This window comes from Camellia sinensis, chromosome 8 (genome assembly GCF_055761805.1).
Source record: "Camellia sinensis isolate YWXY chromosome 8, ASM5576180v1, whole genome shotgun sequence".
Lineage (NCBI taxonomy): Eukaryota > Viridiplantae > Streptophyta > Magnoliopsida > Ericales > Theaceae > Camellia > Camellia sinensis.
Window position 1 is genome coordinate 44,425,671 of NC_138968.1, and position 19,761 is coordinate 44,445,431.

At 39.8% G+C, this 19,761-nt stretch overlaps 1 protein-coding gene across 1 annotated transcript; it reads left to right on the plus strand.

The window, feature by feature from the left end:
• The first annotated feature begins 1,080 nt into the window (after window positions 1-1,080).
• Window positions 1,081-8,243, plus strand: LOC145797733 (uncharacterized). The gene is made up of 2 exons (XM_082885145.1): window positions 1,081-1,710; window positions 7,911-8,243. The coding sequence occupies exons 1-2, from the start codon at window positions 1,081-1,083 to the stop codon at window positions 8,241-8,243; spliced, it is 963 nt and encodes a 320-aa protein (XP_082741271.1).
• The last annotated feature ends 11,518 nt before the right edge of the window (window positions 8,244-19,761 follow it).

A 19,761-nucleotide genomic window follows, 5' to 3' on the forward strand; every position in this document is an offset into this window, starting at 1 on the left:
TTCATGTATATGTAGGTGAGCAAAGAGATGTCCAAACACAGCGCCGGTGAAGTCTCTGAGAAAGGTCAAGTTTTGGAGAGTTAGCCCAAACGTCTCACGCATGAGACTTACTTTCGCCTCTTTTGATCTTTTGTTATAATCTCATTATGTTGGCGAAATTGTTGAATTACCTTTGTATATAAGTTTTGGTTAGGTTGACTAAGACTTGAATGATCTTGTGGGTGTATAACATTTTAAGTTGATTTCCCTTTTGCTGTGAGTCATTAACGAATGCAGATATGTGTTATTGATGTGCCATGTAAGCACGGCTCTATGAACAAAATTTTTGAATTTGCTTCCGTTTGGCCCCTTAACTCTGATGGAATACGCTTTAATTGGTTTGAGGCCGCAGGTAATCCCTTGATTATTGGCTGGTTATGACCTTAATCCATAGGGGCGGGTTCAGGTCATGATAGAGTGGTATCAGAGCATGAGTTAATAACTTACACACTTGTCCAAATGAGCAATATGTGTCTAGGAAAGATCTAGGATGCATTCATGTGATAAGTATGAATTCGAAAGCATCAAGAATATGCTTAAATGTTTCAAAGTGAATGGTTATGTGCTATAAGTTGTGATTTGCTTGCATTTCGAATTGTTTGAATATATGTGCCCTTTAGTATATGCATACTTGTGAATCTTTTGTATAAAGAATAATGTAAGTCTAATCAGATGGTAAGAACAAGAGGTGATGAAATAGAGGAGTCTTCTACTGCCAGAATGGAAAGAATGGAAAGATTAATTCAGGAAATGACAGAAACATTGATGCAACAACAGCAATGGCAACAACCACACCCTCCGCCTCCTCCTCCAGTACCACCTGTGCAAGATAATCAGAATGATGATCGAATAATAGCTCTCACCAAAGAGTTTAAGAAAATGAAACCGTCGCAGTTTCATGGGGGATTGGATCAGTTAAAAGTCGAAGCATGGGTTTTCGACATTGAAAAGCTATTTGAAGTGTTTTCCTGTTCAAAGACACATAAAGTGCTTCTAGCCACTTTTACTCTTGAAGATGAGGCAAGAAGGTGGTGGATGCTAATGTGTGAAAACAATAAGGGTGTTGGTTGGACACGGTTCTTGGAAATTTTCTATGATAAGTACTTTCCACAGTGTGTCCGTGATAGGAAGATGTCGGAGTTCATGGAACTTAAACAGAACAACATGACTGTAGCTGAGTATGAAGCCAAGTTCACTAAATTGGCTAGGTTTGCACCACATGTGGTTGACACCGACTACAAGAAGGCGAGACATTTTGAAGGGGGACTCCGGGATGACATCTTAGAAAAGGTGAATGTTCTCAAACTAGAGACTTATATTGAGCGGGCCATAATATCAGAAGCTAACATAGCTAGACAAACTAAACCAACAACTGACTGGAAAGGTAGCACAAGACAAGGCTTCTTTTCGAAGAAGAAATTTTCAAAGAAGCAAACTTTGAGCTCCTCAAGTACTTCGAATTCTTCTCGAGATACATCTCCTATGTGCAATATTTGTAGTAAAAGGCATCGTGGAGTTTGTTACCATGTGTCAGGAGCCTATTTTAAATGTGGTAAACAAGGGCACATGGCTAGAGATTGTAACCAGAACAGTGGAAAATTAGTTGTTAGCTCAACAACATCCATCCCAAAACCGAGAAATACTATGAGATCTACTACCGCTGGAGATATCGTGAGCTAAGGGAGAGTTTTTGCGCTTGTTCTGGGCGATACACGGAATGCTGAAGCCATTGTCTCAGGTACTATCTCTATATGCAATCAGGATGCTTTTGTGTTAATTGATTCTGGATCAACACACTCTTTTGTAACTTGTGCATTTCCATCTAGACTGAGTAGACCCCTAGAACCATTACCATATTTTCTATGTGTGTGTGTTCCATCTGGGGAATCTATGTTATGTGCATCTGTGTATCGATTTTGTGACATGTGTGTTGGGAATGCTATTCTATATGTAGATTTGTTGCCCTTGAACTTTAGACATTTCGATGTAATTTTGGGCATGGATTGGCTAACTAAATATTGTGCCACTATCGATTGTGTGACAAAACGAGTTGTATTTAAACCTACAGAACAAGAAGAAATTGTGTTTGTGGGTAATGGGTTAGTGCCTCCACCTTACTTAATATCTACAATGAAAGCATGTAAATTGATCAGGAAGGGGTGCCAGGGTTACTTGTGTTATGTGTTATCTGAACAATCTTTGAATGTTGAATTGAAAAGTATCCCCATTGTTAGCGAATTTCCAGATGTGTTTCCAAATGAATTGCCAAAGGAATTAGTGGATAGTGAGATAGAATTTACTATTGAAGTTGTGCTAGGCACTCAGCCTATTTCTAAAACTCCCTACAAAATGGCTACCACTGAAATGAAAGAACTGAAAGAACAATTGCAAGACCTACTTGACAAAGGGTTTATCCGACCTAGTACTTCACTATGGGGTGCACCGGTGTTATTTGTGAAAAAAAAAAGGATGGAACCTTGCGCCTGCGTATTGACTATCGAGAATTGAACAAGGTAACAATAAAGAATAAATATCCCTTACCACGTATTGATGACTTATTTGACCAGTTGCAGGGATCACAGGTGTTCTCCAAAATTGATTTGAGATCAGGATACCACCAATTGAAAGTAAACGCAGAAGATGTTGAGAAAACAACATTCAGAACGAGGTATGGTCACTATGAATTTCTTGTTATGCCATTTGGGGTAACTAATTGTGGACGTCCCCCAACGTCCCAGGAGGGAATCCCGTTTTGTTCATTGGGGCTTACTACAGTTTGGACTCAATGTCACGGTCCTGTATCTAATCTCGCGAAGTGTAATGCAAGACCGATGAATCATCAAAGAGTCCAAATCCGGCAAATTGTTTTGAAAAACTGATTTTTAGAAAGACGTGCCAAACATGGACTGCTTTGCCAGATACAGAGTCGCCACCTAAATATTTTATTTTGGGAAAATTTAGAAAACCCTGACTCGTGCCTAAGGTCACATGTCCGTCATCACCAAAGTTACCTCGGCTCGGGAACTTGGGTACGATTGGGAAAGGTCATTTCATGAGCACCCCCGCTCACCCGATCAAAGATCGGCCACTACTAAGCATGATATCGAGTTTTGAAAACATTATGCATTCTTATTCCGGTTATTAGCCTAGAATTACTATGTGATACGCACAGCATACAAGTATAGACTGGATTGCCCAAGTTGGAACAAAGCATCGCATATCCGTTTGTTTTGAAAATGGTTTGAAGTTTGCTACTCTCAAGTAGGCTAAAACACGGGTTTCGACGAATTATTTTAATTCAAGCAACCCAACCTTCACCCACAGGCATTCAGGCAGTTATATCACATAAGCACATAGCCTCATGGCAAGCATGCTATCATGACAACACTCACACTCATGCAAGATGCTAAAGCATAAAAGCTTACCTAGTACTCCGAGCCAAAACAAGAAACTAGTTAGGAATCATGCATGATCCTAGTTCATGTTAAGATGGCTAATGCAACACATGCAAAATGCAACTAAAATAGGCTCAGCTATTCTAAGAATGGCATGTGAAATGTGGCAACTCGATACACGTATTCAAGTTGGAATTGAAATGCTATGCAATTAGCATGATGCGCCGAGCCCGGAGCATGCAATACAGATGAATGATGCAAACATGCGAGCATAAGTATGTTAATTGAAACATGCCCTAAACTAACCATCAAAAGCTCATAAATAAAAGAGAGAAAGACGTGGGGTTGGAAGACATTCACACACGCACGCACACTTATTACAAATTCGCCCTCTCAACGGAGGGTCTGAAAGAATAATACAAACCCAATAGATAATTAACTACTCTATCTAATTAATTATTATAGTCCCTTAATTAATTAATGAATTAATTACAAAATAAACTAAGTATGAAATTCAAAAGGCCGCCGCGGCTCTGCCTCGGAATGATTGGATGATGCATGCTTGATTTGCCTTGCTCGGAAACCCGTTGTAATGCCTCTGTTGCCTCTGTTTGCATTATTCTACACCTCTGATAGTTGTGAAAACCCTAAGGTTGCTTCTGAACCACTCCCTGAACACTTTGGGATGCCACCGGCTGAGAGAAAACACCACCGGCCATGGAAATATTGTCACCGACCAAAAATGGGACCACCGGCTGGATATTGATAGTCGACCGGCACTGAAAGTTGCCGACCGGCCATTTTTTCTTGCAGAATACTGGTTTTGCTGCAACAGAGGACAGACAGTGCATGGCGTGGAATTTGCAAGCCAAATGTATGCACGGCCACCTTCCCTATCATGCTATGAACTCAAGGGAGTATGGCTCTCGACCCTCGGGCCATCAATCACGCATTTCAACGTATGATGGCCAAAGGAGCCAAGTGTGCAGATCAATGTAAAATGGATGCACAAAACAAATGGATGCCACACACTCAATCATGTTGGATCAAGAGTGACGGCGACTGAGGATTGAGATACGTTTTGTCATTTCAAGTACGAACGTCCCTCATTCCTCATGTTTAGTTTGACACCCCAAACCAAATATAATGCAATGTATGTATGCCATATACAATGCAGGGCATGTAACTAAGGCAATGCAATATGAGCATGTTAACTCAATGTAACCCAATGCTACCTAAGCATGCAAGCTAATGCTAATGTAACATGAACATGCCAAGTATATAGCAAGGTTATGTAATGCAACTAGCTAATCATCATGTAATACACTAAGTATATAAACATGATGGAATGCGAATCATGCAAGTAATGTAATAAGATGCAACATGCCAAATATGCGACTATATGCAAAGGTGGGTTTAAACCGAAATGGGAGACCTCAGCTATACCCAAAAACAGTGGCCAAAAGTGATGAATGAAGGCACCAAAATGCAAAGCAAACATTCATGCTAACTAGCCTATCACTTAAGCATGGAAATGGGGACTTTTAAACATATTTAAAAAGAGACTAATGTAGACAAATGACATGCATGCTAAGCTCTGAAAATGTGTAAAGGATGATGCCAAATCAACCAAGCCATGTCAGTAAAGCATGCAATAAAGGCCAAAACTTGAGGCTAACAAAAGGGGGTCAAGCTATGGTCATACCAACCAAGCTTCAAAGAACCAAAATGACTTAAATCAGTCCTAGGGTAGACCAAAATAAGGCTAGGACATGTATGGAACATGACCAAAACATGCTAAGAAATAGGCACCAAAACAAGGGCATTCAAGACTACAAAGAGAGTATTCCACTACAACTATCTCAACCAAACATGGCATGGGTTAGGCAATGAAAAACAGAGCTATAACATGCCAAAATGAGTCCCAAAACCCACTAATATGGAAGCCCAAAGACTTGAACAAAGAGGCATGCACAATGACCCCTTTTCAAAGCATAGAACAACAACTCTTCAAAGTATTGAAAGGATGGTAAATGCAAGCATACAAGCATGGAACATGGCCTGAAATGGCATGATAAGGGATTCCAAATCGCTGAAATAGCCCAAATAAAGCATGCTCATGACTCACACACCCAAAGCTAAAAAGCTAAAATGCAAAGTGGCTACACAAAGCATGGCAAGCATGACCCAACAGAACAAAAATAGAACTTAAGCATGTCACAACATAGCTAAAAGCTTCATGAAGTCAAGCTAAAACATGCATGCATGATGGTCTAAATGCATGATACATATTATGACAATAGAGGGGATTACAAAGCAAGCGCATGATGCATGCAATAGGCCATTGAACCAACATGAAACAGAGGTATAACATGCTAAACTAACACCAAATATCCACTGAAATGAAGCCAAATAAAGCTAAGCAAGCATGTTACCTTTATAAGCCTTAAACACAAGCAAATGAAATACAAAGGAAGAGGGGTGTCCCTCCCCTATACATGACTTCAAAATCACTTCTCCACCACTGAAAATCCTCTGGATTTCAGTGGTGAGTAGATCGAAATAAAGGGGTTCCAAAGCCCTAAGAGAAAGGCTCAAAAAAAGGCCAAACAAGGCCTAAGAGGGTGTAAACAACCCCCAACCCAAAAGCAACCTTAACCAAACATCTTAAGCATGAAAATACAAAACTTTTATCAGTTATACACTAAGCTCAAAAAAGCATGCAAGATAGGTTAAAAGCTTAAGGCAAAATGGGAAATAAAAGAGGTAGTTCTCACCCTTGAAGAACACTTCAAGAACACCAAATCCAGCACCTCCTTTTGATCAAAACTAACTCAAAAACTCTGAAATCAACCCTTCAAGACCTCAGTAACCGAAATATGGTGTAACACTTGGTGTCTTAGTGCAAAACTAAGAACAAAAACCCCTTTGGAACACTTTTACACACACAAATCAAGAGAGAGAGGGAGATATAGAGAGAGAGTGATATATATCATATATATCAGATTGTTCAACCTCTAGAAAGGGAGGAGAGGGCCTCCTCTTATAGGAATCCAATTCCTAAGCTTCTTGGAGAAGCTAACATAAGGGAGCAAATCCCTCCATACGTGTATGGAAAGGGTTTATTGTAGATGCTAGCTGTGACAGCTGGCATAAAATATCTGTCAAAAGCAGATGGAAAGGGGTTAGCTGAAAAATATGGCCGATTAACCAACAAAAATGGCTGGCCGACAAAAAACATTACCGACCGACCAAAATATTTGGCCGGTAGCAAGAAAACAGAGCCGGTGGCCTCAAGCCAAGGTCGGTGAGGTGTGGGGATGGCCAACAAGCCATTCCTTGCCCTCAGAAGCAAAAACACAAGTGTTTGGTGTACAACCAAGCACAAAACAAACAAGTCGAGAGGTCTTGAGGCAAGGCGCGCGGCCGAAACCTCTGAGAACTCAAGACGAACACGAACATGGATGATCACCTAGTGTTCAAACAGTGACATCCAAGTCTTGAGGACGGTCAAAAATGGGGTGTCTACACTAATGCTCCTGCAGCGTTTATGGACCTAATGAACTGAATTTTTAAGACCTACCTTGATGAATTTGTTGTAGTTTTTATTGATGACATTTTGATATACTCAAGGAATAAACTTTAATATGAACAACATCTGAGGACTATCTTGCAAACACTTAGAGAAAAGAAATTATTTTCCAAACTAAAGAAGTGTGAATTTTGGTTGGATGAAGTTATCTTTTTAGGGCATGTTATCAATAAGGAAGGAATTTCAGTGGACCCGCAGAAGATAGAGGCAATTGTAAATTGGCCCACGCCGACTAATGTAACAGAAGTTCATAGTTTCATGGGTTTAGCTGTATACTATAGGAGATTTGTGAAAGATTTTTGAAAAATAGTTGTGCCTCTTACCCAACTGACATGCAAGGGACAACCATTTGAATGGAATGACGAAAGAGAATCTGCCTTTCATGAGCTAAAAATGAGATTGACTACTGCACCGGTATTGACATTGGCCACGGTATGGAAAATTTTGTAATTTTTAGTGATGCATCTTATAAAGGTTTAGGTTATGTATTGATGCAGAATGGAAAGTTTATTGCTTATACCTCCCGGCAGTTGAGACCACATGAGAAGAACTACCCAACACATGATTTAGAGTTATCTGCAGTTGTGTTTGCTTTGAAAATCTAGCGACATTACTTGTACGGGGCGAAATGTGAAGTCTACAAGGACCACAAAAGTCTGAAGTACTTCTTTACATAGAAAGAGCTAAATATGTGGCAGAGGAGATGGCTTGAATTGATAAAAGGTTATGATCTTGAAATCCAGTATCACCCCGAGAAAGCCAATACAGTTGCTGATGCCTTGAACAGAAAATCAATGGGGAATTTGGCTTGTTTGCTTACTGAACAAAAAGAAATCTTGCGGGATTTTGAGAAGTCTAAGATTGAAGTGGTATTATATGAGCAGGACGGATTGATAGCCGCTATCTCAATCGAACCAGCAATCATTGAGGAGATTAAACAGAAACAGGAGAATGATGAGTTCCTTAAAAAGATAGTTGATGAATTTGAAACGAATCCGAGATCGGGATATAGTGTGATAAATGGGGTGTTGAAATTCCAAGATAGATTGTGTATTCCGAACATTCCCGACTTAAAGAGAAGAGTTTTTGATGAAGCTCATAAGTCAGTATTTGCTATGCATCCAAGAAATAACAAAATGTATCGGAATTTGAAACAAAGTTATTGGTGGCCTAAAATGAAGGAAGAAATTACAGAATATGTGTCTCAATGCCTTTAATGCCAGCAAGTTAAGGATGAACATCAAAAATCAGGCGGTCTACTTCAACCTCTCCCTATTCCAGAATGGAAATGGGAACATGTGACTATGGACTTTGTCGTTGGTCTACCCCGAACTCCTCGAGGTATGGATTCCATTTGGATTGTAGTTGATAGACTGACTAAATCTGCACATTTTCTACTTGTTAGAACTACATTTGATGCTTATAAACTGACTACTATATATGTTGATGAGATCGTCCGTTTACACAGAGTTCCGGTATCTATTATGTCGAATAGAGATTTGAAATTTGTACCTAGATTGTGGAAAAGTTTGTAGAAACCTATGGGGACAGAATTGAGGTTTAGTACTGTATTCCATCCACAGACAGATGGGCAATCAGAACGGACCATACAGACGTTAGAAGATATGCTGAAAATGTGTGCTTTAGATTTTCAAGAGAGTTGGGAAGATTATTTGCCACTAGCAGAGTTTGCATACAATAACAGCTACCACTCCAGCATCGGTATGGCACCATACGAGGCTTTGTATGGTAGAAGGTGTAGATCACCAATTTGTTAGACAAAAATCGGGGATAGGACTTTGCTTGGGCTTGAAATTGTGCAAGACACTTCTGAGAAGATTAAAATTATCCAACAGAGGCTCAAAACAGCGCAAGACCGACAAAAGAGTTATGCAAATGTTCGAAGAAGATCTTTTGAGTATGAGGTTGGTGATCACGTGTTTATTCATGTGACTCCAATGAAAGGCCAAGTCAGGTTCGGAAAGAAGGGAAAGTTGTCGCCCCGTTACATTGAGCCATTTCAAATTCTGGAAAGGCTTGGTCCAATTACTTATAGAGTTGCTTTGCCACCGGGATTTGAGCAAATCCATAATGTGTTTCATGTGTCAATGTTAAGGGGTTATCTCTGAGATCCACTTCATGTGATTGATTACCACCGGATAGCTCTTGATGAAAATGTGGAATACGCGAAATGGCTGGAGTGAATTATTGACCAGCAAGTGAAACAATTGAGAAGCAAGTCCATCCCGATGGTGAAAGAGGAATGGAAGGAACACTATGGGATGGATGCCACATGGGAAAAAGAAGAAGAAATGCGACTACACTATTCACATTTGTTTCCCGACGAAGGTAAAATAAGTTTGGAGGACCAAACTACCTAAAGGAGGGAAGACTGTGATAACCATGTCCCGTATTATGCTAATTGATCTCTATTATGAATGTGATTATGTGTTTGATATGATTTAGAGTGCCATTTATGTGAATATATGTGGTTTTGAATTTCTATCTGTTCACCGTAGGAAAATCTGTTTGATTCCCTACTCTAGAATTTAAATTAAAGGCCCTATTGGCCACAGAATCTAAAATCGATTACGCCATTGTGATTAGCGTAATTTTTAGAGCCTAGGTGAAATTTAATTGAAAGTTTGTTCGGATCAAAATAATTAGATTCAGAACGATTAATTAAGCTCCATTATTTGATTCTAATCACTTTGACTAAGAGAGCCTATAAATAGGCCTCTATACACACAATTCCTCTCTTTGAATTCATTTTTGCTGAGATTACACTCTAGAGAGAGAGTGTGTGGGTTGGTTAGAAAGAGAGAGGAGGCTCAAGTTGAAGAATTAATCAAGAAGCTTGAAGATCTTGAAGATCAACTTAAGAATTAACCATAATTTGGGTGATTAGAGCTTCTAGGTAAGTACTTGAGTATGAATTCATGAGTATAAGTTTGTAAATTTGTGTATTCAAGCTAGTTGGGTGATCAAGAACATCAATTGAGATGAAATTAAAGAATTGAAAGCTTATATGTACATATATGCATAGAATTGCTATGAATTTGCATAGTTGAGCATGAATCATGTTAAAGAAGGAGAATGGGGCACCAAATCTCACATGCATGTATAATCTTCATGAGTTTCATAATTATAAGTGTTATTTGCACTAGAATTGGAGTCAAAATTGACATGCATGTTCGATTAAGGGAAATATCAAGATTATATGAAGTTTGAATGCATGGGTTTTAACCGTACAAGGGAAATGTTGATTTATTTGAGAGTTTGATTATGATTTTGAACAATTGGCTTCATATTGGTTGTGTCCTCACATTATGTAATGTGTTTATATGTTTTTATGTCCAAAAAACTTGAGTTTGAACCTTGGACCTTAAGTTTAAACTTGAAGAACAATTCTAGAAAACCCAGAATTTGGCATGTCCGCTCGAGCAGGGAAAGCGCCACTCGAGCGTGAAATGCGAGCTCCCATAATTTTTGCAGACATTGATGTCCGCTCGAGCGGGGACATTCATGCTCGAGCGGGGAGCCATGTAGTGTGACTTTCAGCTTGAGCGTCCGAATTCACGCTTGAGCGTAAAAATGAGGCAACCAGTACTTTTGCAGACTATGGGGTCAGCTCGAGCAGTAGAAGCCACACTCGAGCGAGAAGCCATTTTTCAAAAATTTTGAAATGTGGTTTTATGTTTCATTTTCCGTTCTCTTTCATCTCTAAGCACTCTTAGGCATGTATTGAGCATCATAAATGAGTTAAAAGGATAAAAAAAGGAAGCCTAAGAGGGATCTATGAATTAAGAACGGATTGACTCTTTTATGACCCATTATGTTCATGAAATGTGTAGGGTCAAGCACGAGGGCAAATCCATCGGCAGATCACTGTGAGTAATATCTTAATAAAGATATTTGAAGTATGTTATTTGTCCAATTGCTTATATCCATATAAGTCTTATAAGCTTGTTAAATCGAATTGTGGACAAACATTTGTTATGCCATATGGTTGGGCCGAAGGTCATTTGACATGAATGATTGGGCCAAAGGCCGTTTGACATGAATGATCGGGCTGAATGCCGTTTGACATGAATGATTAGGCCAAAGGCCGTTTGACATTAATGATTAGGCCGAAGGCCGTTTGACTTGAACGATTAGGCCAAAGGCCGTTTGACATGAATGGTCAGGCCGAAGGCCGTTTGACATGAACGATTGGGCCTAAGGCCGTTTGACATGAATGATTAGGCTGAAGGCCGTTTGACATGAATGAATAAATGGGCCGAAGGCCGTTTGACATGAATGAATGAATGAATGGGCCAAAGGTCGTTTGATATACATGAATGAATTGGGCTCGAGGCTGTTTGTTAATGAAAGAAGTGGGCCAAAGGCCGTTTGATACGTTCGGGCTTGAATCGCCTAATTATAGACACCCTATTTTTGACCGTCCTCAAGACTTGGACGTCATCGTTTGAATACTCGATGATTATCCATGTTCGTGCTCGGTTTGAGTTTCTAAAGGTCTCGGCCTTGCGCCTTGCCTTGGAACCTCTTAACTTGTCTATTTTGTGCTTGGTTGTGGACCCAGGGCTTGTGTCTTTGCTTCTGGGGGGAAGAGGGTAGCTTGTCGGCCAGCCATACAACCCATTGGCCAGGGCTTGTGTCCATTGGCCATCAGTAGTGGCCGGTCGGCTACACTAATGGCCGGTCGGCCCTCTTAATGGCCGGTCGGCCACTTGTGTTGGCCGAAAGACCTTTTTCTGCTTTTTAAGATATTTTGTGTGCCAGTTGTGCCAGCTGTGGGACACCGAAGCCATCCTCCATACACGTGTATGCAGGGATGGAAACAAGCTTCTAGCTTCTCAAGGAAGCTTTGGCTTACTTTGTTCTATATAAGGGGAGTTGTCTCCCTCATTGTAGGTTAAGAAATTTTAGAGGCAAAAAAATATCTCTATCTAGAACTCTCTCTCTCTCTCTATATATATATATATATATTGCTTGAAAATGAGTGTTCTTCACACATTTTGCCTACCACTCCTTAGCTAAACCTCTTGGCCTTGGAGCTGAGATTCCATAGGACTTGTTTGGGCATCCTAAAGTTGGTTTTGGCTCAGAAAAGCTACTGGTTTTGCTGTGCTTCAAGGGTGAGGCCTGTATCCTCTTCAAAGCTTTATTTTAATTGCTTGTTTGGCCATTCTTGCATGCTCTTTTAGGCCTTACTTTCAATTGGAAAAATTCTTGTTTTGAAGTGCTCAAAATGGTTGTTTAAGGCTTTGTTTGTGTCAGGGGTGGTCTACCCCCTTTGGTGGTTTCTTTTACTTTGCTTTGTACCATCTCTTAGGACCTTTGAGATCATTTTTGTTTGGCCTTTTAGCCACTGAAATCCAGTGGATTTTTAGTGGTGGAAAGTGTGTTTTGAGGCACCAAATGGGTGGGGGTTGTCCCCCTCCTCTTCTCTTGTTTGCTTGTGTTGATGGCCCATCAAAGGAGCATGTATTTCTCCCTTCTTGAGGCTTAGTTTGAGCATGTTTTTGTGACTTTTTTAACATGTTATAAATCTATTTTTAGTTGGTTTGATCACTTGTTGCATGCTCCTTACATGTGTAGTGTAAATCCTCTTTGCTAGCCTTACATGCCTAATGAGTTAGTTTGTTATTCTAGCATGTGTTGGCTTAGTCTCTATTTTAACATGCCATAACTCTATTTTTGGTTGGTAGAGCCAGCTCTTGCATGCTTCTTACACTTGTAGTGTAAACCTTGCTCACTAGACTAGTATGCTTGGTGTTTTGGCCCATTATTCTAGCATGTTTTGGCTCCTCTTCAGCAAGTTTTTTACTCATGTTTTAACATGCTTTAGCTCTATTTTGAGGCTTCTTGGTCGTATGATGCTTGTTACGCATGCTTGTAGTGCAATAGCCTTGAATAGCTTTGAGTTTTGAGGTATCTTGCATGCTTGACTTGAGGTATTTGCATGTTTTGGCGTCATTTGGCATGTTATTTCAGAGCATATAGTATTGCCACACTTCCATGTTTTTCACTCTTTAGGTGCTCTTGAGAGTTGCATCTTTATGCCTTGTTTGTGAGCCAATGCATGAGCATCATTCTCTTGCCATCCATGCTATCATTTCAGATCACTTTGGCCACTGTTTTGGCATGCATGAGGTCTGTTTGGTGTTGGTTTAGTCCATTGAGCATTATGTTGCATGGTCCTAGTGTTGTATCCTTCACTAGTGTTTAATGCCCAAGTGTTCTAGTATGTTGTGCTTGAGTGTTTGAATGTTAGAGTCTTGTGCATACCACCTTAACATGTCAAGATTAGCATGTTGTTTGCATGTTTGTTACATTGCATTGTGTTTGGATTGGATGTTGATCCAAACACGAGAAACGAGGGGCGTTTCATACTTGAAATGATGAAACGCGCCTCATTTCTTTATCGTCGTCCCCCCTTGATTATACATGATAGGGTGGAGGCCTCTCGAGTCCTATGTGTTATTTGTGCATTCATCGACATTGTGTAAGCTTGACTCTTTGGCTACCATGCATCGAGATGCGTGATTTGTGGCTTGAGAGTCGAGCACTACACTCCTTTAAGCTTGAGACATGATAAGGAGTGTGGTTGCACACACATTTCCTTGCAAATACACTGTCATGCCATTGTTTGTGCTCTGTTGCAGCAAAATGAGAAATTGGAGGAAACAGTGGCCGACCAGCCATCAAAGCTGCCGACCGACCACCAAGGCTGCCGATCGGTTATCAAAAGTGGCCGATGGCCATCAACTTTGGCCGATGGCTATCTCTCTTGGTCGACAATCCCTCAGCATGTTCCTAAGGTGGGTCAGAAGCATTCTAGAAGTTGGCATAATTTTCAAAAGTACAAAATTGGGTAAACAGAGGCATATTGAGGCACGGTAGTGGATTTCTGAGCGAAGCCGACCGAGCATGCATATCCCCCTCATTTCCCGAGGCCATTTGTTTAAATTGCTTAGCTAAACTAGTTCATTAGCTTAGTTACTTTGTAATTAATTAGTTAAGTGTTTAATTAGTTAATTTGGTTTGTACTTAATTAACTTAGAATAGTTAGTTGATTCAATTCGGTTTGTAATATTTAATTAGCTAGAGTTAGTTAATTAGTTGGTTTGTAATAAGTAGCTTAGCTTAGATTAGCTTAGCTTGTTTATTCGGACCCTCCGTCGAGAGGGCAAATTTTGTAATAAGTGTGTGTGTGTGTGATGCATGTCTTCCAACCCCACGTCTTTCTCCCTTTTATTTATCAGCATTTGATGGTTAGTTTTAGGGCATGTTTCAATTAGCATACTTATTCTTTGCATGCGTGCATCATTCATTCGTATTGCATGCACCGGGCTCGGCGCATCATTCAAACTGCATTGTATTTCAATACATTTACTTGAATACGTGTTTCAAAGCATGTTACCAAGTGTTGCATTCATATGCCATCTTAGAATAGCTGAGCCTATTTAGTTGCATTTTGTATGTGTTGCATTAGGCATCTTAACATAGCTAGGATCATGCATTGATTACTAACTAGCTTCTGTTTTGGCTCAGAGAACACTATAAGTGTTTATGCTTTAGCATCCTTGCATGAGTGTGAGTGTTGCCATGTGTGAGTGTTGCCATGACAGCATGCTTGCCATAAGGCTATGTGCTTATTTGATATTAACTGTATGAATGCCTATGGATGAAGGCTTTATTACTTGAATTGGAACAATTAATCAAATGTGCATTTTAAGCCTACTTGGTTGTGGCAAATCATCTTGTTTTAAGCCCACTTGAGGGTGGCAAATCCGCATTTCTAAGCCCACTTGAGGGTGGCAAATTCAAACCATTTTCAAAAACAAACATTGAATTGTTTTGTTCCAATTTAGGCAATCTAGTCTATACTTGTATGTTGTGCACATCACGTAGTAAGTTAGCTAAATAATCAGAATAAGAACACATGTGTTTTCAAAAATAACATATCATGTTAGTAGAGGCCGATCCTTTGATTAGGCGAGGGGGAGTGCTCATTTCATGACCTCCCCCCCTCGTAGCCAAGTTCCCGAGCCGAGGCAATTTTGGTGATGACGGACACATGGCCTTAGGCATGAGTCAGGGTTTCCTAAATTTCCCAAAACAAAATATTTAGGTGGCGACTCTGAAATCTGGCAAAGCAGTCAATGTTTGGCACTTCTTGATTAAAATCGATTTTCCAAAACGATTTTCCGGATTTGGACTCTTTGGTGATTTATCAGTCTTACATTGCACTGTGTGAGATTAGATTCAGAACCGCGATAGGAGTCCGAACTGTAGTAACTATGAACACAATTCACGCCCTCGTGTGCAGAGCGGAGTTCAGGCGGTCTACACTAATGTACCAAAATAATGTACTAAGGCCTCGTTTGGGAACCCTCTTTTTTAGCTAAAAAGCTAAAAAGTTACTAAATTAGCCAAAAAGCCAACAACCCATACCAAAAAGTCAAAGATTCTATTTTCACTCTACTTTTTGCACATCTTTTCGTAAAAAGTCAAAAAGTCATCCCAAACATACTAGTTTTTTTTTAGCTCATATTTTAGCCAAATAGCCAAAAAGTTACTAAATTAGCATGTTCCCAAACAAGACCTAAATAGAATTCTATATGGGCCCAAGGCCATTCGATATATGTGAATCTCATATATGTACCTTCTTTATTTAATATTATTCACTGGGTTTTCGCTCACACTCATTCATGTGTATGTAGGTGAGCAAAGAGATGTCTAAACCTAGCCCCGGTGAAGTCTGTGAGAAAGGTCAAGTTTTGGAGAGTCAGCCCAAACGTCTCACGCATGGGACTTACTTTCGCCTCTTTTGATCTTTTGTTATAATCTCATTATGTTGGCGAAATTGTTGGATTACCTTTATGTATAAGTTTTGGTTAGGCTGACTAAGACTTGAATGATCTTGTGGGTGTATAACATTTTAAGTTGATTTCCCTTCTGGTGTGAGTCATTAACGAATGCAGAAATATGTTATTTGATGTGCCATGTAAGCACGGCTCTATAGACAAAATTTTTGAATTTGCTTCCGTTTGGCCCCTTAACTCTGATGGAATACATTTTAATTGGTTTGAGGCTGCAGGTAATCCCTTGATTACTGACCGGTTATGACCTTAATCCATAGGGACGGGTTCGGGTCATGACATCTTGGCTCCATCATTGACCACATCACATGCTAATCATTTCACGTCAAAAAGCTCCCCTATCTTGGGGTGAGCTACAATTGTAAAAGGCCAACCTGAAGCTATCTCAAGTCTGGGTGATAACATGTCAACAATGAATGGACCTTGCCCCGATATAGCCAGCCAATCCCCTGGCAAAGTTAAGTCAAGTGGCAAGAACATGGTCCGGGCAAGTATTGATCCCTATGCACATCTTCGGTGGGCTATTGAGACTTTAAAGATCAAAGGATTGAACAAGCAACAAGTGCTTACAATTGTTGCAAAGACTGTGGATTACACTTTTGTCGTGGATGAACCCCTTACTGAATGCATGCATTTTACTCTAGACGCGGTAGATAGCACACACTGATTTTAGCAATTTGAAAATGTTTTTATTTTACTTTTTGGATTGGGTGTTGAGTCAGGGGGTGTTAACTTTGACATCATTATCTTGTTTGTGTTTGTCTTTTCACTATTTCTTTTGAGTCTATTTCTATCATTGAGCTAGAAGTTTTAAATGAAACTACAACAATTTTTACCTACTTCTCTGTGCCTTTAAATCATTGCATTGACTGAAGTTTTTCAAATCTATTTCCCAAACTATGGTGAAAACAAAAAGGAAGGAATTTCTTGGGATTCACAAAATTTGATCGACTAAGAGGAAAAGAGGTGTGCTGAACCCTTACTGGATGCGATCATGTCTGTTAATGTGGGTACTGAGAAGGATCCTGGCTTGGTCTAGATTGGTTCTACATTGTCTTCAAAAGAGCGCGAACGACTAGTCACTTTATTTAACAATTTCACAAATATTTTTGCGTGACCCTACGAAGACATGCTTGGAATTGATCTTGAGATTTTACAGCATAGGATCTCTCTTGACCTCAAGACCCAACCCCTTAGCTTTCAAACCTTGATTCAGAATGTTCAACGATCAACCAAAGTATGAGGCTTGCATAGTCGGATTGGAATCTACTCTTGAGCTAGGGGCAATAAGGTCGGATGTGATCGAAGGAAGCTTACATAGCTGGATTAGAAGTAACCCTTGAACTAAGGGCAAAAAAGGTCAGATGTGATCGAAGATTCAAAATTGGGTCATTTCTCAAGCCAATGGAGACCGACAAGAAAGTCAAATCCCAAAATTTGGGAGGATAAAATTTATTGCTGAAGGACAATCGAGTTCCTACCCACGATTCTAGGCGTAAATTCAGACCCAATTGGATGGGCCCTTACATCATCAAGACTATTTGGTCAGGAAGAGCAACTCTTCTCATGGATTTAGATGGCTTAAAGATCTCACAACTAATCAACATGGACAAGTTAAAATTCTCTATACTTGAGAGGCTCGCTAACCAAAAACCCAGAAGGGTGACCCAGGCAAAAGTTAGAGCAAGAAAAAAAAGAACAAAGAAAAATGAATAGAGAAAGAAAAAAAATAAAAAGCTTGCAAGGTCGAAAATGTGGAAGGGCAGCTTTGGCAAAAGTTAAAGCGTAAAAGGAGAGAGTTAATACCCGAGTGCACCTTAACTGGAACTATGCAAGACATGATTCTTATCTTTAGGATACATAGGCAACTTCATCCTGAGGTTCGACCCCAACCAGTAACTTGCTTGTTTCATCCATGTTGATTGGCTTATCCTTCTTCAACTCGGCTATCCTATCTATGTCCAATCAACTCATCCTCGTTCAATTCGGTTGTCCTATTCTGTTAAGACATTCAGTTGTAAGGCAGATTCTGCTTGGGTTATCTAATTTCAGTTTGTGTATCTCAAGGGTTGATCCCATGTTAGTCGGGTAGTGGCCATTTGCAAAAATATTTTTTGAGGATTTTTAGTGAAGTTAACTAATTTTCTCAAAAATTATTCCATTTTTTGAAAGTCGGACCATTTCTTGGACCCGAAAAAGAAAAAATTTCAGTTCTTACAACTTGACATACACGATTTTCAAACAGAGAATGGAACAAGCATGTCAATCTAACTCTCATGTTGGTCAAAATTGTTTTAGCAGAAAGTTAAAAACAAAAAAATATTGTCAAAATAATGAACTAGGGGCACAGTCGAGTCAGGTTTTTTTGTCTTTTCCCCATTATCAACGCACTCGTCGCAAAATGTACAGTAATTGTCTCTGGCGATGTCCTTTAGTTGGGTGATTGACCGGTGTTGTTTGTTTTGTGTCCATTTTATTTCGGCAAACGCAAATAGGTGCGTTTGGGATGTGTTCTTCTTGCCATTCAATTGTATTTTGGGTTTCTAGTCCGTTGAAGGCTTAGCATCCAATTCAGAATTCATTAAATCCAATCATTCTCAAATTCAAATTCAATAAAATATTTTCAAACTCAAATGCAAAGCCATTCACATTATGATGTGAAAAAATGAAATTTCTTTTATTCAATTCAAGGTGAGGCCCTGATCAGCACAAAAAGAAAAGAAATTTTCGAAACAACGGAACAAGGACCTATCTGAAGCAAATAGGTTCCGGACTACAGAGCAAAAGCAAAAAGAGAAAAGGGAAAAGTGGAGTATCTGAGTTTGTTTCAAGTTTCGAAAATTCTGAGATTGCATTCCGAATGCACTTTCTCAGGCCTCGCTATTTCTCTAGAGTATGAATATACCTCGACCCCGAGCTTAAGCTTGCTTTAAGTCAGAATGGTGATCAAAAGTGCTCTCCCTGAAAACCATTCCCCACCAGAGGCATCTTAGTTGTGTTTGGAATGAGTTCATAGAAGACCAATTGAGACGGTGGAAACTAGAGTTTGAATGGCAATGCCTAGAACATAAAGGTTTGGAATTTTCGAGACTAAAGTCTAGTTTGAATACCGAAGGGTGTATCCTCAGCTTGAAATCTGTATGGCAGCCCCATAGGTTGAGATAGCATGTATGAGCCTTAATTCTGGATATTAAATCAACCTAGGCTGTCACCTCATTGGAGAATAGGGAAAGTTGTAAATACGATTAGGAAGAAAAGCGACAGCCATAGCTTCCACATGCAGATTTCATCCATTTTAGCAGTTGAGGACCTTTGAACCATGAGTTGAAAGTAGAAGTTTGGAAAAAAAGAGAAAAGAGAGATCCCCGTCAGAGTAAGGTAGTTCGTTGCAACTCGCCCCAGGTGCCTTCTAAGGCACTGCTTTGTTTGTTTATTCTACTGCATTGCCTAAACATCATCACATGCTACATTGCTTGTCACACGTACCACATCATCTATTGCACCCATTTGCTTTAGGCGTTATCTTGTATCATCTATCCCTTTTATATTGAAACGCATTAAGGATCATTGGCCTTTCGTGCTTTGCATACACCATCACACTTGCACTGTCTATTATATTTGTCATGCGCGGTTACAACCCATTCACATCACTTCAATTTTTCTTTGGCTATAACATTTCTTCTCACGATTCCAACATGGTTAGAATGTGTCATTCCTCATACAATTGCAGCATGTTTGGAATTTGTTCTTCATCCTTTCACGATTTCAGCGTGTTTGGAATTTGTTCTTCCTCTTCTCACGATTCCAGCGTGGTTAGAGTGTGTCTTTACTCACACGATTTTAG